At 53.9% G+C, this 23,790-nt stretch overlaps 2 protein-coding genes across 2 annotated transcripts in view; one reads left to right on the forward strand and one right to left on the reverse strand.

Moving 5' to 3' along the window:
• The window catches only part of SLC9A1 (solute carrier family 9 member A1), a 54,411-nt gene that overhangs the window by 18,708 nt on the left and 11,913 nt on the right, over positions 1-23,790 (forward strand). The window contains exon 2 of the mRNA XM_055574009.1: positions 22,003-22,463. Coding sequence (XP_055429984.1) covers positions 22,003-22,463 — 461 coding nt within the window. The remainder of the gene's footprint in view (positions 1-22,002; positions 22,464-23,790) is intronic.
• On the reverse strand, positions 13,706-14,291 carry LOC129646980 (prefoldin subunit 5-like). The gene has a single exon (XM_055574010.1). The coding sequence runs from the start codon at positions 14,283-14,285 to the stop codon at positions 13,821-13,823; it is 465 nt and encodes a 154-aa protein (XP_055429985.1). The 5' UTR covers positions 14,286-14,291; the 3' UTR covers positions 13,706-13,820.

The raw sequence follows: 23,790 nt of genomic DNA on the forward strand, positions 1-23,790 counted from the left end.
TTGCGGAGGTTTGGGAGGGAGGCGTGACTCCCTTCAGGCCATGGCTGAATGGCTTGTGTTTAGGGCGAAGGCCCTCCTGGTGGGTGGAGAATGAACTTGGTGACGTTTTCCCCCATGTTCTTGGCTCTGGGAATGTTCCGCCTCCTCCCTCCACGGATAATCATCCTTCCTAAGAAACTAATCAGATGGGAAGCTGCAGGAAGTGGTTTGGGACAAGGACTGTGTAGGAGTTGGGGGGAGAGCAGAAAGGATGTCGCAGGAGGGGGATCAGTGCCAAGCAGCAGGAGGTGGCTCCCTTTGGAGGGGGTGGGGGAGCCTGGGCAGGCTGGAAATTTAAAGCACAGGGCGGTGGTTCTGGGGAATCCAGCTTCCTCAAAGCTCCTCTGCCCCTGGTCCCCGGTGGGGAAGAAGGTGAGATCAACTGGCAGGGTCTGGCTTTTCTGAGTCAACAGGAGCTGCGGTCCTAATGGGCTTCCTAGGTGGCACTAGTGGTAAAGGACCCGCCTGTCAGTGCAGGAGACATAGGAGGCGCAGGTTCAATCCCTGGGTTGGGAAGATCCCCTGGAGAAGGAAATGGCAACCCACTCCAGTGTTCTTGCCTGGGAAATCCCATGGACAGAGGAGCCTGGCGGGCTACATTCCATAGAGTTGCAGAGTTGGACATAACTGAAGCGACTTAGCACTGAGAACGGGGTCCTAATGGGAGAATGTGAGACAGCAAAGTCAGATGGCTGGAGCACTGGGCCAGGGGTTTGAGCTAATAATCCCAAGCCTACCTCTGCTGCTTAGCTGTCCTTCCACATTTGAAATTCCATCGTTGTGGCCCAGGGCCTATTATGGCAGGTGGGTGGGTGTGTGCAAGGCTTCCTCTCCCTGCATGGAGCACTCCAGCCATCCCAGCTCCCAGTAGGCTCAAGACTTTAGTTGTGGGCCTGGCCTCTGCTCCCTTTTGGCCTCACGGGTTAAACTGCAGCCCTCAGTGTGCTGAGCCTTCCGGGGAGCCGGGCTCCACCCACTTGATGTGAGCAGGTGACTGAACCATAGTGACTGGTGGTTAATATCGAGGAGCAAGCCAATCTTGAACCCAGGGGCAAGGCTGCTTCTGCAGAGAGACACAGGGACTCTTTGGGGAGATTCGGGGCATCCTTTGGGCAGTCAGGTTTCAGTGTGGCCTGGCGGCTTAAGGTCTTTAGAATCTAACAGACCTGGTTTTGAACCTCAGCTCTGTTCCCTTCGAGCTGTATAGCCTTGGGCTAAGGACCTGTGTGACCTGTGAGCATTATTTTTTTCTGGAAATAATTCTCACCTGCATTTTTTAAAAAACCTTTCCCCCTCTGTTTATTTAATGGAGGAGTAATATACATCCATGGGTCTTCCCTGGTGGCTCAGGGGCGAAGAATCTGCCTGAGGTGCAGGAGATGCAGGAGACACGGGTTCGGTCTCTGGGTTGCGAAAATCCCCCGGAGGAAGGCATGGCAACCCACTCCAGTATTCTTGCCTGGAGAATCCCCATGGACAGAGGAGCCTGGCAGGCTACAGCCCATGGGGTGCAAAGAGTCGGACACGACTGAAGCGACTGAGCATGCCTGCACCTACATACATATATACAGTAGATTACACTGATCTTAATGTATACATACAGCTTGCTGATTATTTACAAATATTTGCACCCAGACGGATATAGAGGACGTCTGTGTACCCCCCCAAGTCCGCTCTGCCTTCCCCAGTTTGTACCCCCACGTGCCGCCGAGAGAGCCACCGTTTTGACTTCCATCATTGTCACTTGGTTGTACCTGTTCTTCGACTCTATATACCTACAGCCAGACACAGGTACTCTTTGTATCGGGCTTCTCTTGCTCAGTGTTTCCTGGAGGTTCCCCTTTATCTTCGCCTGTCCCAGCGGTTTGTTCTCTCTGTAGCTGTGTGTGGTGTTGCCTTGCGTGAGTAAGCCATAGTTGATTCATTGTGCTGTTAATGGGCATTTGGGTTGGTTCCCTTTTTTGACAATTATGAATAAAGCTGCTATGAATATTCTTATACGCCATAGGGTCTTTGTGAAAATTGAGATAAACAATTACAGCAACATGTTTAATACTGAGATTTTTTAAAAAATCATTTATTTCAAAAAAAATTTTTTTTTTTTTTGGCTGCATCATGCAGCATCCAGGGTCTAGTTCCCCAACTGTGGATCAAACCCACACCCCCACTTTGGACCACCAGCAAAGTCCCCCTAATACTGAGTTTTGACTTAGATCTGGTGCTCAGAAAATTCTGCCTAGATTTTTGTTGTTGTTGTTTGTAAAAAGGAAAATAACAAAAACAAACCAACAAACACTACATGAGTATTTAAAGAAAAATATTCAGGTCATATCCTTTTCACTCCACCTCTCCTTACCTGCCCTGCTTCTCAGAGCCACTCCCCCAAAAACCCCCGCTTAGAACCGATCACTCTTCACAGTTCAGTGTGTCTGCCTGGACTTTTCCCTACAGTTGTGTGATGTTCTTTTTAATAAAAATAGTTTCACAATAATAATCATGCTGTCCATAATATTTTGTGACTTCACTTTTGTCATTAAATCTGATCTTTTAAGAGTCCCCTTATCTGCCTCAGTGGAGCAGTTTCGAGAGAGACAGGCTAGGTGAATTCTTGAACTCGTCTCTTGGGCCTCCACCCTATCCTGGCCCGACTGCCCTCGACTTTCCTCTGTGTGGAGCCCAGGGTGCAAGGTCTGGCTCAGTTGTGCCCTATCTGAGTATGTTCTTGGGCATAAGTGCCTTGAGCTTTGTTTTTGTTTTTCCTGTCTTTGACTTAGGAGAACTCATACTTGCCACAGAAGGATGCCATGATGTTCACATGAGACCAAGTATGGGGAAAAGACAAAGCAAAATGGAAAGTGACGCATGTGTGCTGTTTATCATGTAAAATCAGGGGCTGTCAGAGTTAGAGGAGGCCTCTGAGAAGCTAACTCAGCCCATCATCCGACACACTGAGGAAAGAGTGGCCTGGGGAAGGTCACAGAGCCAGCAAGTGATGGAACCAGACCCAAACCGAGGGAGGTGTTGGAACTACAGCGTCCCAGGGGACCCCCCCCGACCCCGCCCCGCCCCGCCACATTCCACTCTCTCTGGACCAGAGCTTGGTCCACTTCCTATCTGTGGGGACTCCCTGCTAGGGAGGAAGGGTGGTCTAGAAAATTTCCCAGGCTCAGTCTCTCCCCTGGTTCCTGGCTGAGGCCACTGGGTGCTAGAAATTCTGGGCAGTGGTCTGGTTCCCCACCTTTCCCTGGTTCAAGAGTGCACAGATGCAGGAGGGTGGGGGACAGAGGAGCCTTGGATGGGAAGGAGACGCAGCCCTGGTCTGGGACCTGAAGACCCGGGGCTCTGTAGCTCCCAGGGCTCTCCATGGGGCTCTGCCTCATGGAGCTCACTTCTTCCTCCTTAGAAGCCAAGCTAGCACCCCTGCCCCTGTCCTCTCAGACAGACAAGGCCTGGATCTGAGTAGTCAGCTTGTAGCTCAGTGTCCAGGTCTCCTGAACCTTCGCCCTCACAGCTTCTGCAGGAGAGTTATGGGAGGTCTCCCAGGCTGGGGAGATTACAGCCTAGGCTGAGGTCAAGAATCTGGAAGCAAAGGCCTGACCAGCGTGGGTTGGGCCTCTGCCTCACCACCCGGCTCCTTCCCAGGAAGCATTTAGTGTGATAAGATACCGGCCCAGGTGGACTCCACTTTGCTTGGTGTTACCACCTGCAGTGCCAGGCACACAGTGGCGCAAGTGACTCCTGTGCTCTGGCTCCTGCCTGTCTAGGAGGCATAGCTCATTGTGAAAGCACCCCGGGCGGTGATATCAGGGAGCAGGGCAGGCCCTTCCTTGGGAGTGCCCTGTTGGTCCAGGGTGGAGCTTGGGGACGGCCTCTGAGCCCTGGTATCTGCCTTCAGGGCGAGGTCGTGGAGTGACACGTGTTCTAGCGGCAGTGACTGGTGACGTCACAGGAGTCCGGCCCAAAGAGTAGGAGGCACCTCCACCTGGGGCCCGAGCCTTGCCCTCCAAGGCCCTCTCTGCCTTCCTCAACTCGGTGGGCCTCACCTGACCCTGTGAGGTGGTGGAGGTGTCCCCATTTGTAAAGGAGGACCCTGCGGTCTGGAGAGGTTAACTACTTACCCAGGGTCACACGCACCAGAAAGTGGAGGAACTGAGTGACTTTGAAGTGTAGGAAACCAGAGTGAAAGAGCCCCTGAAGTTCCCTGGTCCTTTCCCTCTACAGGGGAGCAAACCCAAGGCCCTTAGTTCGGGCAGTGTGAGGCCTGGCATTCAGGGACAGTCTTCTGTCCTTTCCACTGGTAACAACAATAGTTATTCCATTCCAAGGCCCCCAGCCTGCTCCTTGGAACATTCTGAGATGGTTCCTGGAGAAGGAAATGGCAACCCACTCCAGTATTCTTGCCTGGAGAATCCCAGGGACGGGGGAGCCTGGTGGGCTGCCGTCTATGGGGTTGCACAGAATTGGACACAACTGAGGCGACTTAGCAGCAGCAGAGATGGTTCCAGTGAGGTCCGTCCTTCAGAGAATTGAGAAAACAGTATCCAGATCGTTTTCACTGTGGCTCAGATGAGGAACCTGGCTGAGAGCCACCCTGGAGGATGAGCCGCCGTCAGCTCCGGAGTCAGCCTCCTGGGCTGGAGTCCTGTTTGGCCCTGCCACTCGCCAGCGAGGAGGCCTTGGGCAAGTAACCTAGCCTCTCCGAGCCTCAGGTTCCACATCTGGGAATGGATATGACAGGGCCTCCCTCACGGGGTAGCTGTGAAGGCTAAGGAGCCCTCAGTGAGGCTGTCTTCATGAGCATCCCCGTCTCCTGGGGAAGCTGGGCCGCTGAGCTGGTTAGAAAACCAGGGCTCCACCCGGAGTTCCAAGCCTTTTGTCGCCCACCCCGCAGGGGCTGCTCCTCCAGCTCCTGCTGCCCCAGGCACGCCCACTTACATCCCGTGTGAAGGGTCATCCGATTGGCCTTGCCCAGGGGGAGGCAGGTGCTATGGAGCCTTTCTCTGTGCCTTCCTGGGCACGGTGCGCTGCCTTCTATGGGACGGGCCGGCGGCAAGTAGACAGCTCGGCAGCCTCTCAGTCTGCCTGGGCCCTTGCCCCTCCGTGCCTGGCTCCTCACCGAAGGACTCCTGGCCTCCAGCCAGCCGCATCTGAGGATGTGCACAACCTGTGCCCTGAGGACCAGAATGACAGCAGGAAGCCGTTACGCGTCCTTTCCTATCCAGCAGCCTGGCTTGAGGGCAGAGCTCAGCTTCCAGTGTCCGGCAATCCTGGAATCAAATGCCAGTTGTCTTGCTGGCTGGCTGTGTGCCGCCTGGGCAAGTTCTTTAGACGCTGAGCCTGTTTCTCCCCCCCCCAAAATGGGAACAGTACCTGTCTCAGGTATTGCTGAGGTGAAATGAGAACGCACAGGCCTTGGCATGAGTCTCCCTTCCTGTGCTGGTGGCAGCTGGAGGGCTGCAGCACGCCCCCCCGAGGCAGCACGCACAGGTGCACCCCAGGACTGGAGGTGCCTCTGCAAGGGTCCCATTCCTCTTCACCAGGATACCAGACAGCTCCTGGTTCTCCCACAAGCAGAGCAGATGCAGAACAAGGGCATGTGGGTGCCGCCAGGGGTCCTGAAGGGAACCAGAGGTCTAGAGTGGGTGGGTGGCTCCCCCCATAAGGAGTGACAGAGCTGGCTGTGAACTGAGGCTTCTGCTCCCAGCACAGCAGGACAGAAAGCCAGTGCTCGGAGATGGAGGCAACCTGGTTGAGCCATGGCTCAGGAGTCAGAAAAGACTAGCTCTGGGGCCCTGGGTTAGGTCCCTTCACCTCTCTCTGCCTCCATTTCCTTTGCAGAAGGAGGATGGCAGTACCTGTGTAGAGAACTTTCAGGAGGATCAGGCAGTTAATGTGGACAAAGCATCACAATGGAGCACTGGGAAAGGGTAATTAAAAAAAAAAAGGTGGGAGTCATGTGAGGGGTGGTACCGCGTTCCCAGTGAGGACTGGCTTGGGATGTTGAGTCCTGGGTGTGCAGTCTGGCACTGCCATCACGTTGCAGTATGACCTTGGCCAAGTCCCTTCCCGTCTCTGGGCTTCCTTCTTGGCATCTGTGAAGTGGAGGGGCCAGATTGAGATGGTCTGGGGAGGCCCTGCCTCCTGTGACCTCCCTGGCTTTTTTGCTGCCCCTCTTCTTCCCCAGGAGAGGCCCGAGTCACTTTGCTGTTTCTGGAGCCCTGGGCCTTCCTGGCACCAGGACCGAGGCCTGCAGCCGTACGTGTCCTCATCTCTGCAGTGTCCTCTAAAGGGCAGCCTCCTCTGAGCATGCTTGGCTCTGTGTGTCTCCGGGCTCCTGGAGGCCTGGGGCGGCACACTGTCCCCGGTGGAATGGGGAGGAGGCTGGGAGAGGCCCACCCGCACGCCCTCTGTGTCCCCCTCCTTGCTGACGGTCAGCCAGCTGGGATGTTTTCAGGAGAAGCGTGTGGACACTTTCAGGGCAGACCCTAGACTGGTCCTCGGGCATCTTCTTAGGGGGGACCTCTGGCCTCCCCACCCCAGCAGCCTGCTTCAGGGATATGGCTGCTGAGGGTCCAGGGAGCCTGGGTCTGCATGGCCCAGCCACATCCCCAGCGCCCCAGATCTGTGTTCAGGTACCCTGGCAGGACGTTCTATGGATTTTATAGGGAATAAGAAGTAAACCCAGTGGGGGCTCTAGAGGGCCTCTCTTCAGCCTCCCCTCAGCACCTCCAGAAACTCCTGCCAGCTGGGCTCAGCCTGAAATTGATGCTGACAGGGACAGGGCACCCTGCTGTGCTTTGGAGGGGCTGCCCCAGAATGTGGCCCCGTCTCCTGGGTGGCTGTGCTCTGGTGCGAGCAGGCCCTCTCCAGCCTGGGACTGGGGCACAGTGTGGGGACCGGGCCCTCCGCTGAGCTCTTTCTTTGGCAGTCCCTTGTTCAAGATGTATCATCGCCTCGGACCCTCAGAACAGCTCTTTGACATAGACGTGATTGTGAACCTTGCTTTTCAGATGAGGAGACAGAGACTCAGAGGGCGAGTGCCTGCAAGTAGGTGACAAAGCCAGGAAACAGATTACTGGGTTCTCAGGACCAGGCGCCCCGCCTCCCTGATTTGAGTTGAAACGAGACAGAACCCAGGTGTGACACCCCGGTTTGTTTTTCCAGCGTCTCCCTCCCAGCCCACTAGCTCCCAGCCCACACCTGAACCACCTCCCCTGGCCCAGCCCTGCTTGGAGCCCAGGACCGATCCCTCTGCTTCAGTCTCCCAAGGAGCTGGCTGCTGAGGCCTCCGAGAGAAGCCGCCTCTGGCGCCGACCCGCCGCCCGACCAGGGTGGGTCCTGCTCCCACCAGGTCCTGACTATGAGGCTGGGCAGTGATGACCGCAGCTCTCTGGGAGTTTATCAATGCCTCTTTTACTTCTTTTTCTCACGGCCACCCTGTGCCACAGTGCTGTTGCTAGAGAGGCAGGAAGCGGGGTTCAGGGCAGTACCATGGTTTGCCAGAGATCACAGAGGAGTTCAGGTTTAGAGCTGGGACAGAAGCCAGCACCCTGGTTGGCAGCCAGGACTCTTCATGCTGCCCCGTGCCGCCTCGTGCAGTCTTGATCAGCGTGAAGGCTGCTCTGGCCCAGACATCGTGCTTGTTGGCATGGGCAGAGATGGTGAGCGTTGCAGAGCCCTGGCTTTGTCCATCAGCAGGGCTCACCGGTCAGACGTCAGAACTGGAAAGGCTCTTGTTATGCCTCTGAGGAAGGGGAAAACTGAGGCCAGAGAAAGGCCAGGGCTTGTTCAAAGCACCTAGTGAGGTGGTGGCAGGGTCTCGACTGAAGCCCAGGTCTGCTGATCCCCAGCCTGGCTTTGGCTCAGGCGCTTCTCCTCTCAGTGTAGCTTTCTGGTGTCTGCAGGCATTTGGAGGTGAGATGGGGGCTAGGGCTCATCCATCTGTCGGAATCTTCCAGAAGCGGAGCCAGCTGCCCCCGGAGCCTAGACTTGCTTGCTAGGCAGTTGGAGAGCTCTGCTCCACCCCAGGGTGGAGTACCATCTCCCGCCTCCCTCCCGAGGGGCTTGTAGGCAGGACTGTCAAAGCCCTCCGGTAGCTCTGCCTGGTCCACCGGGTTGACCCGGAGGTCCCTCTCCAGGGTATTTAAGGCCTTTCGCAGTCTGGCCCTGTGTGAGCACTGGACTGGGAGTCAGCGGTATCAGCTTTGTGACCTGGCTTGGCTGCTACCCATGTGATCTTGGGTCAGTGTCTGGACCTCTCTGAACTTGTTTCCTCATCTGTTGTCTGCGTGCCCTGGGTTTTAGCGAGGACCAGAGGAGAGGCTGCTTTATGACCATTTCTTCAGATGATTATTTCCTCCTCGGCCTTCACTCTCATTTGTGCCCAGTAGAAGCCCTCTACCCACACACTCGTTCCGTCTGTTCTGCCTTTCTGGACACTGGGGCTTTGCCTGGAAGGCCTTCCCTGTGCCTCCCTAACCCCAGCCCTTCCTTCAGGCTCAGGCCAGTTCAGCTAACGCTTAGTGCTCATGCGCTTAGAGCCAAAACTGAAGATTAGGTTCAATTAGGACAGGAATCGTGCCCTTGGATAGTCATGCAGACTCAACAAGGAAGTTTGATGCTTGCCCGGTGCCAGGCTCTGTACTGTGTGGGAGTCAGCAGTGAGTAGGACAGGGTCCCTGCCCTTGAAGAGCAATCTGGAGGGGAGACGGCCAACCAGCCCCATGGTGTGAGCAGACTCTCTCGATCTGCTCCGGGCTCCCGTGTCTGGGTCTCATGCAGTCCTCGCATCAACCTTGTCAGGTCACGAGGCAGAAGACCATCATCCATGGAGCAGATACTGATGGCGAGCCTATAGCCTGCCAGGCACAACTCTAGCTGCCAGGGACGCAACAGAGATTGCGGCAGTCTGCCCTGACGGAGCTCACGTTCTGGGTCATGGGGACATCAGTGAGTGCATACAAACGGTCAGGAAATGCTAAGTGCTCTAAGAACGATAAAGCAGGTTAAGCAGAGACAAGGGAGGGTATGGGACCTGGAAGAAAGGAGGGCCTGCCATTCACCTATTCAGTTTCAGGCAGAGTAGCTAACAGGTGCAAAGGCCCTAGGGTGGAATCATGCTTGCACTCAAGAAAAAAGCAAGGAGGCCAGTAGAGCCAGAAGGGAGTGAGGGTTTGCCACTGGATTGGATGTGGGTTGTGAGAGGAAGAAAGGAGTCAGGATGATTCCAGGGTCTGGGCCTGAGCAACTAAATGATGCTGGGGAGGTGGGGACCACTGGAGGAACAGGTTTGGGGGTCAGTGCAGCTCTCCTGTCCTTGTCACCCTGCAGGTCCATCCCATGCACACCCAGACACACTGGTCTCAGGGTTCCCCCATTCCCCCGCCACCCGCCTTCTGGATTCCTCCCCATCTTCTCAGGCCCGCTCCAAGCTCTGAGAGGTCACCAAAATGCTCTAGTTGAGGGGTACCTGGCCTCCCTTCTTCATCACTACCCCAGACGCCATGAAGCACAAGTGGACTCTAGCCAATCGAGCTAGGAGGGGTGGAAGGGGCCCAGATGCCCCCCTCGCTAGCCTGCCCCACTGGAGTCCTGGTCTCCCTTTCCAGCTCCCCCTCTCTCCCCTGCGGCCGCTGAAAATGGGGCACCCGGACTTGCTTTTGCACGGCTATTGTCCTGGAAATGGTAGAATTTCTCTTTGTGTTGCTTTCCTGCCACCATCTCTCTGTACTCCCCCTCTCTCTGAGTGTGGTGACATCGTGAGCAAGTTCAAGTTATATATAAAGGATTGAATTCATTGTTAGGCTTCTAAGCAGAGTGACTTGCAACTGGGACTCTTAAGAACAACAGGTATTTGGTATCCTCAATTTCAGTTTTATCTTAAGCTTGCATTTGGCAAACTACGCCCTACCCCCACTAAAAGGAACAGGAAAGAAAAACGCAGCTTTCTCAGGGCTCTAAGGTTTCTGGAAATAGAACTTCTCTCACCAAGCCTCCTGTTTTCTTCCCCACCCCAGGTGTGGGGCAGACTGGTACTTGGAGCTCCTGCTGCTGTCTTGAAGTCCTGAGAGCATCTGGCAGGAGTCATGACAGGTCCCGGGCATGGGGATGGGTGGGAAGGGCAGAGCCCCAGCTGGGGAGCTGCATACCTGGGGCATCAGGAGACGAAGGGGATGGTAGCTTGAAACTAGACAAACCCCTGGTTCTTTTCGAGCTCGAGCATCCTGTGCTTTCCTCTCCTCCACACTTCTTAGTTGAAATCCGGGGAGCCCAGAAGGGTCTCCTTTGCCAGGGGTGTGACTCAGATTTTTCTGATGCCCGTGGTACCAGGGGGTCAGGAGAAAGCAGAAGCTGAGGCCCTCTGGTCTCCCTGCCAGCACAGAGGCACGGCCTGCCTGGGGCTCTTAGTGAAGGATCTCGGAGTGTAAGAAAGCAGGCTTCAGCCCGATGCCGTTGGTGCGGTACATCCAGTACATGATGGCACAGGCAGGGAGGTTGATCCACGGGCCGGGGGCGGGGCGGCCAAGGGATGGGACCTGGAGGGTGGGGTCAACCTGGGTCTGAAACGCTGCTCTGTAGCCCTGGCTCTCTGACCTTGGGGCATATTAGTGGTCATCCCTCTGACCTTCTCTTTACTTACCTTGAAATGGGGACAGTAATAATGCCTGTTGCCGGAGGGTTGTTGAGAGAATTAAACAGGAAGCTGCAGCGTTGAGTGCAGTCTCTGCTCCATAGAAGCCAGTACAGCACTGTGTAGAATATACCATTTACACAAACATTTTTCTAAATGTTTATCTAGTCAGGCTGCCTTGGCCCTAGCTGCCACACACGGGGTCTTCGTTGAGTCATGTGAGACCTTTTGTTACCTCATGCAGGCTCTCTAGTTGTGGCATGCGGGGTTAGTTGCCCCGTGGCGTGTGGGATCTTAGTTCCCCAGACGGGGATCAAACCTGTGTCCCCTGCATTGCTAACCACTGGACTGCCAGGGAAGTCTCTACACAAAAATTTAAAACTTAAGAAATACAGAAGAGTTTTGAAGTTTATATCTCTGTCTGTTTCTGGGGTTAGGGGATTGTGGATTGGGTATTGAAAGAGGAGGATCAATGGCAGATAATTAGCACTTATATACTTTTGGGGAAAAAAAAGTTTTAAAGGACCATGGGTTTCATTTAAAATCACCAAAGTAATATATTTCTATTTTGAAAAAAATCAAAAGTAGCTGGTGTGTATCACATGGTCCCCCATCAGGGACCCAAACCAGCCTCTAGAGTCTTTGGAGCCTGAAGTCCTACCCCACCCCCTCCAACCGGCTGCCTGGAGGCCTCTCCTTCGCCGGGCCCTCCGGCTGCCCGCTGGAGCTCTGTATCTTGTCAACACATGCATGCTGTTTACTGCCAGGCCTCAGTCCATGTCCCTACCTCCCCTGCCCCATGTGAGTCATCATCCACCTCCCTGTGTGGGGACACTCCATCCAGCACCTTTCCTGTGGGGGTGGGGAAAAGCTGCCGGAGGGAAGTTCGTTCAGCACATGTTTATGGGGGGCTTCGGCAACTGGGGAGACTGGACTAGGTCCCTGGAGGTGCTGCCCCAGTGCAGGGTGAGGGGGGTGGGGTGGAGGTGGGTACCAAAATGGGTCTTGAGACCCGCAGAGAAGTCTGGTGGAGTAAAAGGCAGGGCAGGAATAGAACCTGGGTCAAGGCCAGGTCCAGGGCTGAGGGTCAGGGGTCCCTCTGAGCCCTGCAGTGTCAGCTCCAGTCCCTTGACTCAGGTCCTGGCACTCCTGCCTCCTCCAGCTGTGCCAGCACCTCCCTCACTTCCAGTCTCATTTCCAGGCTGGTTGGAGGCTTCAGAGTCCTTGGTAGGCTTTGCAGATGCCGCCCTCTCTGTTCCTTTGTTCACTGTTCCCCCATCCGCCCGTTGCCCTCCAGACCCAACTTCAATCCCACATCCTTTAGGAAGCTTCCATCATCCCCTTAACTCACTTATCCCGAGCATCACTTTCGTGGGGCCCAGGGCCTTGTGCTGGGCTGCCAGGGGGAGGAGAACACCAGCTGCAGAGCTCCCACCCGTCAGCTTGCAGGAGCGCCTGACTCAGCCTGGGCTTTCAGGGAAGGCTTCCCGGAGGAGGTGACACCTGCAGTAGGTTTGGAGGCGGGTAGGAGCTCAGGGTGAAGGATTGCCCCCTGTGTGCGCACAGCTGCGGCTTGGCCACTTCCAGCAACTGGAGTACAGGGCTTGATCGGTACGGGAGGTTAACGGCTAAGGATTACCCGACCCAGAATCCTGATCACAGCCTCTCTTATCAGGTCTCCAGGTGGGCCCGACAGTCACAGCATCTCTCTGCTTATTGCTTTCAAGTCTCCTTGACCCCCCGCCCCTTCTGTCCCATGTCTGTCCTTCAGTTCAGTTCAGTCGCTCAGTCGTGTCTGACTCTTTGCAACCCCACGAATAGCAGCACGCCAGGCCTCCCTGTCCATCACCATCTCCCGGAGTTCACTCAAACTGACATCCATTGAGTCGGTGATGCCATCCAGCCATCTCATCCTCTGTCGTCCCCTTCTCCTCCTGCCCCCAATCCCTCCCAGCATCAGAGTCTTTTCCGATGAGTCAACTCTTCGCATGAGGTGGCCAAAGTACTGGAGTTTCAGCTTTAGCACCATTCCTTCCAAAGCACACCCAGGGCTGATCTCCTTTAGAATGGACTGGTTGGATCTCCTTGCAGTCCAAGGGACTCTCAAGAGTCTTCTCCAACACCACAGTTCAAAAGCATCAATTCTTCGGCGCTCAGCTTTCTTCACAGTCCAACTCTCGCATCCATACATGACCACTGGAAAAACCATAGCCTTGACTAGACGGACCTTTGTTGGCAAAGTAATGTCTTTGCTTTTCAATATGCTATCTAGGTTGGTCATAACTTTTCTTCCAAGGAGTAAGCGTCTTTTAATTTCATGACTGCAGTCACCATCTGCTGTGACTTTGGAGCCCCCCAAAAATAAAGTCTGACACTGTTTCCACTGTTTCCCCATCTATTTCCCATGAAGTGAGGGGACCAGATGCCATGATCTTCGTTTTCTGAATGTTGAGCTTTAAGCCAACTTTTTCACTCTCCTCTTTCACGTTCATCAAGAGGCTTTTTAGTTCCTCTTCACTTTCTGCCATAAGGGTGGTGTCATCTGCATATCTGAGGTTATTGATATTTCTCCCATCAATCTTGATTCCAGCTTGTGCTTCTTCCAGCCCAGCGTTTCTCATGATGTACTCTGCATAGAAGTTAAATAAGCAGGGTGACAATATACAGCCTTGACGTACTCCTTTTCCTATTTGGAACCAGTCTGTTCTTCATGTCCAGTTCTAACTGTTGCTTCCTGACCTGCATATAGGTTTCTCAAGAGGCAGGTCAGGTAGTCTGGTATTCCCATCTCTTGAAGAATTTTCTACAGTTTATTGTGATCCACACAGTCAAAGGCTTTGGCATAGTCAATAAAGCAGAAATAGATGTTTTTCTGGAACTCTCTTGCTTTTTTGATGATCCAGCGGATGTTGGCAATTTGATCTCTGGTTCCTCTGCCTTTTCTAACACCAGCTTGAACATCAGGAAGTTCACGGTTCAGGTATTGCTGACGCCTGGCTTGGAGAATTTTTTTTTTTTTTTTTTTTGCCCGGCTGGCTCATTTATTAGCATTAAACACAGACCCTCTTCTTTCCCCATTCCAGGAAACCACGTCCACAAAGTCCCAGGCCCCAGAAGCAGGCACCCTCTGCCCCATTTGTGAAACAAGCTCTCAGGCCTTGGCAGTAGCCTGAGCTGCTCCCAGGGTTGTGAGCTGCTGAATCTTCTGGCTCATCATCTCCATGACAGCCTGTTTCATGGCGTGCTTCTCCTGCAGAGCTGGCTGGATTTTTTCCATTTGCTTGGTAAGGAAGTCTATCTTCCTCTTGAAGAAGTCCTTGGCATCCTCAGCTGTCTTCTCTACGTAGTAGCCAGTTCCCACATCGATAAGCACATGTTCCACATCATGTAGCTTCCCGGGGACATACATAGAACTCGTCAGTGGGACAAGTAATTCTTTCCCCTCGTTGTTTTTCTTCAGCACGTTCAGACAGTCCTTGGCTTCCACATACTTGGTCTGAACCACCTTGAGCTGGGCAATGGACGTGGACAAGAACTCCACTTCCTGGTCCAGTTGGTTCTTGAGCATTTCTAGCCGCGGCAAATTCAGCTCGGTGATGTTAACTGACTGCGCCATGTTGGGAAGGAGCTGGCTTGGAGAATTTTGAGCATTACTTTACTGTACTAGCATGTGAGATGAGTGCAATTGTGTGGTAGTTTGAGCATTCTTTGGCATTGCCTTTGAGCTATTTCAAATAGCTCAACTGGAATTCCATCATCTCCACTAGCTTTGTTCTTAGTGATGCTTTCTAAGGCCCACTTGACTTCACATTCCAGGATGTCTGGCTCTAGGTGAGTGATCATACCATTGTGATTATCTTGGTCGTGAAGATCTTTTTCAGTTCTATGAAGACCTACAAGACCTTTTAGAACTAACACCCAAAAAAGATGTCCCTTTCATTATAGGGGACTGGAATTTCTGTCCTTACTTCTCATGTGTTGATCATCTCCGAAGTTTGTTTGCCACATCACAAGGTACAAGGTGCTTCTGTGTCCAGTCCCTTGATTCTCACTTGTCTACACACGAGGAAACCGAAGCCCGTCTGTGAGTTCATGATTTGCCCAAGCCTCCTGATTACTAAAGGGCAGAGCTGGGCCTGAAACCCACGTTTTGATCTGACCAAGTCCTCCTTTCCCTATGCCTCAGGGAGCCCAGTGTATGCTGCTGTATTCTCCACTGATTTATTAGCTAATTTCCCACCCGGACTGGATGTTCCCAGAGGGTGGGACCCTGTCTCCCTGAGACGGGGACTGAAACAGGCCAGAGATAGAGGTGCCGTTTGGAAGAATGATGGGGGAAGGCACAGACAGAGACTGACTCCCCCGGTGTGGGGGACGATTCCTCTCCAGGTACTTGGAACACATTTATTTTTGGCTGTTTTGCAGGGGAGGCACATTGCAGACTTGACTTCTCTTTCCTCTGATGCTCACAGGCTTAGTTTTCATTGATGCAGCCTGCCACAAAGACTAGTGATGGGGAGACCTGGGTTCTGATTCTGACTCTGCCACTTCCCAGCTCTGCAGCCTTGGGGAAGTCACTTCACCTCTCTGAGCCTCGGTTTCTTCATCTATTAAATGGGGGTCAAGATATGAGATAAAATGAGAGGAGATGTGAAAGTCTTGCATCCAACCCTCTTAAGTGTCCAGTAAGTGTTTTTCTCCTTCTCTGTGCTAGAGATTATATCTTAAAGTGAATTATGATCTTACTGGGTGGGCATATTTTTAAAAAATTGTCTTCACAGTTACCCTGGTCACTGGGTACTCAGGTTATTCATCATCACCCCAGTGACAGAAGGGACCAAGACTCAAAGACATGTGTAACAGGTACTGTGCCAAGTGATTTATATACACCATCTCATTTAATCTTGGCAACTCTCCTGTTTGGATATTGGCAAAGGCTTGGTGAATTCAGCCTTGCTATTTGTCTTTTTCTTTCCTTATTTTTCATTCATCCCATTATCCATACATCCATTTGCGGGGGACTTGTAATACAGACCCTGCTGCTGCTGCTAAGTTGCTTCAGTCGTGTCCGACTCTGTGCGACCCCATAGACGGCAGCCCACCAGGCTCCCCCGTCCCTGGGATTCTCCAGGCAAGAACACTGGAGTGGGTTGCCATTTCCTTCTCCAATGCATGAAAGTGAAAAGTGAAAGTGAAGTCGCTCAGTCGTGTCCGACTCTTTGCGACCCCATGGACTGCAGCCTACCAGGCTCCTCCGCCCATGGGATTTTCCAGGCGAGAGTACTGGAGTGGGGTGCCATTGCCTTCTCCAATACAGACCCTAGAATGGCTTTTTTCTTCCTTCTCTCTCTGGCAAACTTCTCTTGATCCTTCAAAGCCTAATTCAGATGATCCCTGCTCTGGGAGCATCACCTACTCTTGAAATCTCAGAGTCTCTTCCATCTCCTTCCTCTTTCCCATGCTTCACATCTGAAAGTCAGTTTTGTCTCAGTTCCTAAATAGTTAATGCCCACTCTGTGCTGACAGCTGGAGACCCAGATGACTTAAAAAGTTTGCACCATTGCAGAGCTTAAAGTGATGTCCATCCTAAATGATGGACAAGTGCAACAGGTTGTAATAATGTAGTGTGATTCACATTAAACCTGGTTTAAGCCTGGTTTTTAAGATTATAACAATAATAGAACCACTTTTTGCCAACATTGAAGGTCAGCAGTGTTTGCCTTTCTTTACCCTTATTAGGTCCTCTTGGGCTCTGGAAACCTTCTGAAACAGGCTTTTACACGGACAGGGAAACTGAGGGTAGGAGATGTAACTTGCCCAAAGTCACCAAACTAGTCAGTGACTGCATCTGGCTTATAACCCAGGGCAGAGTGGCGAGTGCCACACGTCTTTGTCTGTGCCGGTCTGGCTGCAAGCCTACTGAGGCAGCGGCTGCATCTGGACCTCAGAGCTGACTTGATGGTAGGAAGACTCAACACTGAGAAGAAATCTGACTCGAGAAGAGTCAGAGCCCCTCTGATTCTCCTCCTGCCCTAGGAGTTTAGGAGAAGACTGACCCCTTCCGGCTGAGAGGGGGCAGCCTTAAAAGATGGAAGGGTTCCCTAAGGTCTTTCCTTGAGCGGAAGAACAGCCGTGGCAAGACTTCCCTGGAGAAGAGCTCATGGAAAGAAATACCACCTCTGGTCCCCTGGGAACCGCTTTGGGGCTCTTTAGTCCTGGGTTCTGATGCGCCCCTTGGAAACAAAATAAGAATAAAACCAGGGATAATGTGGCAAGTGGCTGAGAACCCGGAGTGGCGCCAGTCTGCCTGGATTTGAATTGGTTGCCAGCCACTGGACTTCGAGCAAGTTGCTTCACCTTTCTGTGCCTCAGTTTCCTCATCTCTAACATGGGGGGCTGATGACTGTGCCGGCCAGAGCCTGGTGAGGTGCAGGCGAGTTAGACACAGCAGAGCAAGCTGCTGTAAACTGTCGAGCGCCAGGCTCTCCTTGGGAGGGATCAGCTTTCATTACTGCAGCGGAGCCTGGTTGCTGGGGCAGTTGAAGAGGGATTTAAAGACATGGAGTCGTTGTGCAACCAGGAATCCCTTGGGACCTGGCCGAGTTGCAGCCCCAGCGCAGTCCTCAGGCCAGGAACTAGGGCGGTAGAGCCCCTCATGTGCCCCTGGGTACCTGCTGACCCAGCTCTGGGGGGCCAGGGAGGCCCCTCTTCCTGGCACACCCCTCTGACTGCCAGGCCAGGGGAGAGATGCGGCCAGTGGGGTTGAGCTATCCCTTCACCCTGGCAACCAAGGGTGACATGGGACAGTCTTGCCTGCCTGCTGCACGGCACCCAGTCTCAGCAGGTGGGGATGGTCTGGGATGTAAATAAAACGTCCTCACAGTGAAGTACAGCGAGGCCGCCGGGGACCAAGAGCCCTTCATCAGTCTGCAGCTGAGTCGCATGCCGGTTCAGTTTACCTGTGTGTGTCAGAGAGAGAGTATGTGTGTGTGTCTGTAAGACAGAGAGGGCAGCTGAACGTGAATGTCTCAGAGCGTGCGTGTCAGAGACAGTAAGAATGTAGGTGATTGTGTGCATGGGTGTGTAAGAGAACGAGTGTGTGGTCAGAGTCTGTGTGTGAGAGCATGTCAGAGAGTGAAAGCGGGGGGAATGTGCGTGAGAGTGTGTGTGTCAGACAGTGGGCAGAGTGAGTGCGTGTCAGAGCTAGAGTGAGTGTGCATGTGTGTGTGCCCCCCGTTGCCCAGCTGTCACCCACGCTGGGCAGAGTGAGAAACACCACTCCCCTGCCCCCGCCTCTTCACCTAAAAAGGGAAGCCAGCCTGAAACCGCGTTGGCGGTTTCGCCCCGTGGCCAGGAGATGTTGAATTCCAGACCTCCTCCTCCCGTCCTTGCTCTGGGAGGTCTGGGGGCTCCAGCAGGAGGCCGTGTGGCTCGAGTGATCCCTGGACTTTAGCTTCACGGGTCCTCATGGGGGTACTGGCCGTGACCTGACAGATCGCCACCCCTGTCTGCGTCTCAGTTTCCCCAACCATGTGATGGAGGATCTAGGTGGCTTCTGAGGTCCGTGTCGGCTCTCACAGCTTGGGTCTGAGTCTTGTGGCCTCTGCCCCACCCCTGATTCCATCCTGGTGACATCACCATTGTCACAAGTTCAGGCCCAGAAGTTTCGCCTCATTTCGTGGCATCTTGACGTCCTGCCTCAATGCTGGGTCTTGGTCAAGGGCCCAGAGGCCCAACTGTCCCCCTTTCACTTCACTCAGTTTCTGGGGTGCAGTGTGGGGACAACAGGTGGAGGCAGGGCCTCGGGAGAGGGACAAGTCAGAACAGGCCATCAGGCCCCCTTCTGCTTTGCCTGATGACAGAATCCGCCCCTCCCCCAGAAGCTATTTTCCAGTAATATGCAGCCTACCCACAGGCCAGGAGCCAGGGTGGATCCCGGACTTTCCTCCCCTCCCCTTCCCTTGCCCGTCAGGGCCCGGGATTCTGCTCCCCGAGAGGCAGGGCCAACACAGGAAGACCTGGGGGTTCTGCTCTGGGGACAGGGCACCAGCCCCAGGTACTGTGAGGACCGACTCACTTGAAGAAGTGAGATGCTCTGAGCTGGAGTCGAACTCCTCTCCTGCACTCTGGGAAGGCTACTGAACCTTGCCAAACCTCAACTGTCTCTTCTGTAAAATGGGGACAATACCTATCCCACAGGGCTAGGTATTGTGAGGACTAAAGACGCGACATATGCCTGCCTCCTGGCGCACCTTTAAGAGTAATGAGTGTTCTTCATGTTATTGCTCTTGGAGGGTTACGCACACACACAATCATCCCTCTGCTCCCCCAGTGGGCTGAGGCTTACTGGTCTCTGGTGCATTGCCTGGCACTTCCTGCAGCCAGGAAAGCTCTGTGGATTGGATGGATGGCGTAGAGGGTGGTGAGGCAATTTCAGAGCCTAGCAGTCTGGCTGGAGGTGAACACTGTCCTCCACTTGCCCTGGGCTGCCTCCTTAGACCCTGCTTACTCCTGTGGCAGCTCTTGTTGCTCAGCTTCTGGGCTGGGGGTGGGGCGTTGAGGAAGTCAGCTGGCTGGCTGACTACTGATCAGCATGGGGGTTTCTACTGATCGGAAAATGCGAAGGGCTTGGCCAGGACCCACGTGAATCTCTATAATCTGTCTAGGGAGGGATGTTCCTCTTCCTTCCCAAGCTTCCCAAACCCCCATGCTGTCCTGTTTTCCCTCAAGGCAGATACAGGTCCCAGGTGTGGTGCCATTGTCCTGTTTCACTGCTTCTCCCTGCGTTGTCTGACCTCATTGGGTGTTGGGGAGAAAGAGGAATCCAGGTCATGACTGTGGGTCAAAGGTTATGATGGGGGACACACCAGAGGACTCCTGCTCTAGCCCAGGCATGCAGGGGTGGTCAGGGAATGCTTCCTGGAAGAGGAGGCAGGCAGAAGGATATGGTGTCAGCCACATATAGTGAAGGTAGAGGAACAGTGTTCTGGACAGGCAGACTGGACTGGGCAAAGTTCTGCAGGCCAAAGAGGGTGTACCTCACTTGAGCGAATTGAAAGGAGTTTGTCAAGGTTGAAACATAAGAATATGCAGTGGGGGGAATTCCCCGGTGGACCAGTTGGTAGGATTCAGTGCTTTCACTGCGTGGGCCTGGGTTCAATCCCTGGTCAGGGAACTAAGATCCTACAAGATGCATGGCGAGGTCAAAAAAAAAAAAAAAAAAAGTAGGGAGCATGAGACATGAGCAAGACCTGATGATGAAGGGCATGCTGAAAGTTTGGACTTTAATCTTTAGAGCAAGGGAGACTTGGACTCAACCTGACTTAGCCCTTCACAGTGTACCAGCCACACGAACCCTGAGGGTTACTGACAGACAGTCAAAGATGGATGGATATGGCAGGGTAAGAGGAGTGGACTTTTCAGCAAAAGTGGTGACTTTCTTTTTTGGCCTTACTACCCGGCATGTGAAATCTTAGTTCACGGACCAGAGATTGAACCCACACCCCCTGGCACTGGAAGCACAGAGTCTTAACCACTGGACCACCAGGGAAGGCCTAAAAGCAGTGACTTTTGGTCAGGTCTGTTTTGAAGTCTCCTGGCCTAGGATGGGGATGTGTTTTTTTTTTCCAACATGATTCGATTGTATCTCCTGGGTGCTCGGCCCTGTCACATCCAGGCCCTGGGTGCTTGGCTCTGGGCCTGGATGGTATACTGAGTCCTGACTTGTAGCTGGCACCACCCCGATCAGTGCCTGAGAGCAGGAGGGCTCTGGGCCTGGGGAGCGATGTTCCTCTTCCTTCCCAGGCTTCTCCAGGGGTAAAGAGAGAAGAGGCCTGGCCAGACAGGTGATAGAGATTCACGTGGGTTCTGGCCAAGCCCTTTGCATTTTCCGATCAGTAGATACTTGTTGAGCGCCTCCTGTATCCCCGGCCCTGGGGACATAATCATAAACAGAGATGGAATCTGCCTGCAGAGAGTTTACAAGCTAAGGAGGGGAGGAGAGCGAGAGGTTCTACCTCGAGCAAAGTGGCAAGCAGACCATCCTAACCAAGTGGACCTTGGGGGTTATGTCCCAGGTCTTCTCCACCCACCTCCTCACCCAAAACAAACCAGAGACCCATGAGCAGCTTGGGGGCGGAGCTGGCATTGAGAGGGGCCCTCTCTGAAAGGGATTTTTGCCACTTCCCTGCTCAGGGTTTGGAACCAAGGGGGCCGGCTGCAGAGGGTGGCCTGCCGCTGCTGCTGGCCAGGACCTGGCTTGGAGAGACGGTGGGTCTCAGGCAGAGGGGCATTTTCACCTTAATGGGGAGAAAGGAGGGAGTGATTTAAAGAAGGGGGCGTTTGATAGAAGCTGGTGGGGTCAGACCTGGGTTCTGTCCTGGTTCTACTACTGATGAGCTGTGTGACCTTGGGTGAGTCCCTTCCCCTCCCTGAGCTTCAGTTGTCCCTTCTTTAAAGTGGGTGGAATTGGGTGAGAAACAGGATGGCAAACAGGTTTTGTCTCACGCGCAGAACCCATTGATTGCTGTCGGCTTCCTGAGCATCTCTCTGGGCTCAGCGGGAAAGCACGCGAAGCTGGGATTGGAAGTCGCTGCGTGCGTGCTGCACGTTTGCAGGCCCCAGGCAGTATGATCCCCAGGTTCCTTCCTGCGCTGATAGTCTTTGATTCCTCTGTGCTCCTTCCTGTCTCCTGTGTCACTTCTCCACCAACCATTGTCTGCCTTTTGCTTCTACGCCTCTGTGATGGGGAACTTGATGTCTTCCCTTAAACAGAATTCTTCGATTGTTATGCCTGGTCTTGAGCTTACATCTATCTCCGTGAACTTGTGCCTGGACAGATGACTTGGGTTCAGGTGTTAGGTAATGCCTTCAGGATTGCAGATGGAAGTTGTGAGAAGGGAAGGCACCAGAGAAGGACCCCTACCCTAACCTGGGCAGACGGGGCAGTCAGGGAACTGGGTGGTACTTGGAGCCTCGGTAATCAGTGTATAATTTCTGCTTTCTGGAGGCATACAGACCTGCTTCTTTCTCCTACTTTACGACAGTGACAGGGAGCCTCTGTATGTCCTTTGAAAAAAGCACTTCAACAACATCATCATGTAGTTTACACATCAGTTATGTATAAACATAATCCATAACTGCATTATATTAGCCTGTGAGGCTGGTGTTATCAGCTCTAGGCGAGAAGGCTGAGGCTCAGAGAGTAACAGAGCGGTCCTCTGAGACCAAGCCTGAGCCCCTCTTGGTCCTACCCCTAGCCTTCAGCCCCAGCCATATTCTGTTCTCCTGGCTCCCCTCAAGCCCACGGCCTTCCGTTATCTTACCCTCTGCAGGTTTCCACGTGATCCCCACCATCTCGAGCATCGTCCCGGAGAGCTGCCTGCTGATTGTGGTGGGGCTGCTGGTGGGGGGTCTGATCAAGGGCGTGGGCGAGACGCCCCCCATCCTGCAGTCGGAAGTCTTCTTCCTCTTCCTGCTGCCGCCCATCATCCTGGATGCCGGCTACTTCCTGCCGCTGCGGCAGTTCACGGAGAACCTGGGCACCATCCTGATCTTCGCCGTGGTGGGCACGCTGTGGAACGCCTTCTTCCTAGGCGGCCTCATGTACGCCGTGTGCCTGGTGGGCGGCGAGCAGATCAACAACATCGGCCTCCTGGAGAACCTGCTGTTCGGCAGCATCATCTCGGCCGTGGACCCCGTGGCCGTGCTGGCCGTCTTCGAGGAGATTCACATCAACGAGCTGCTCCACATCCTTGTGTTTGGGGAGTCCCTGCTCAACGACGCCGTCACTGTGGTGAGAGGCAGGGGCCACGCCCCGGGGCGCGCAAGACCCAGACCCAAGTCCAGGTCCAGAGTGAATCCCACATCCCCCCGCTCACGATAGTCAGACAGCAAGTGTCCAGCCCTGCCTGCTATGTGTGGCCATCGTGCTGGGCACCGGCAAGGATTATCTCAGTTATCCTCCTGACTACGTTAAGAGGTGCTTCTTAGTCTCACTTTGCAGAGAAGGAGCCAAACTTAATGAGGTTAAAGAACTCAGTAGAATAGATAGAACTGAAATTGGAAGCCAGGTCTATCTGACTGCAGGGCCTGAGCTCAGCCTGACCAGGTCATACGCTCTGTCCCTGATGTGATCTTGGTTAAATGACTTATCCTCTTTGTACCTCAGTTTACCCTTTATAGACCAGTTAGTCTCTGAGGGGCATTTTAGCTTTCTTGGTAGCTGTATCTTAAACTAGGGCTTCCCAGGTGGCTCAGTGGTAAAAAAACCCACCTGCCAATGCAGGAAATGCAGGTTCAATCCCTGGGTTGAGAAGATCCCCCAGAGGAGGAACCCACACCAGTATTCTTGCCTGGGAAATCCCATGGACAGAGAAGCCTGGTAGGCTGCAGCCAAAGAGTTGGACATGACTGAGCATGCATGCGTACCCACACACACACACACACACACACACACACACATGTGTCTTAAGTTAGAGTTTAATTTGTGCAGAGTTTCGGGGCAGCATTCATGGAAAGGAACCTTGTCTCTAAAACCTCCAGAAGGTGGCAAGTAAAGTGGGTCAGTCTGGGTTGGCCACTTGCTTACTGTGTGACCTTAGGCATGTGACTGTACCTCTCTGGGCTTCACCTTTGACAGCTGGGATATGGCAGAGTAGTCAGTGCGTTCCTGCCAGGCCTAGCGAGGACAGACACCCCCACCGCAGGGTCTGCACGTGGCAAGGCTGTGTATGTTTCCACATACCCTTCCTCCCAGCCGGCTTCCTCAGGAAGCAGGTACGTGTATGTGCACACCCGTGTTGTGTTGTGCAAACACCTACATCCCCCTCCTGCCTGGACCCCTCAGGGAGCAGCTGCCCACACAGGAAAACTCATGGACCCATGTGCATGCCCTGTGCACGCTCGCACACACGCTCCCGCCTCACTCCCAGCCGCTCAGGAAGCCGCACCTCAAAGAAGCCACCGACAGTAGAGGTCGCCTGCCAACAGCCTCGGCTTCCTCTCCCGCTTCTTCCCCTGGCGCCCCGTCAGCTCCTCCTGAAGCCAGGGGAGCCGCGGGCTGGCCCATCTGGCCTGTCTCCTCGGGCACCCGCCTTTGCCCACGGCTGCCACGCAGGCCT

The sequence above is a fragment of the Bubalus kerabau genome, chromosome 3 (assembly GCF_029407905.1).
Source record: "Bubalus kerabau isolate K-KA32 ecotype Philippines breed swamp buffalo chromosome 3, PCC_UOA_SB_1v2, whole genome shotgun sequence".
In the NCBI taxonomy this organism is placed as follows: Eukaryota; Metazoa; Chordata; class Mammalia; order Artiodactyla; family Bovidae; genus Bubalus; species Bubalus kerabau.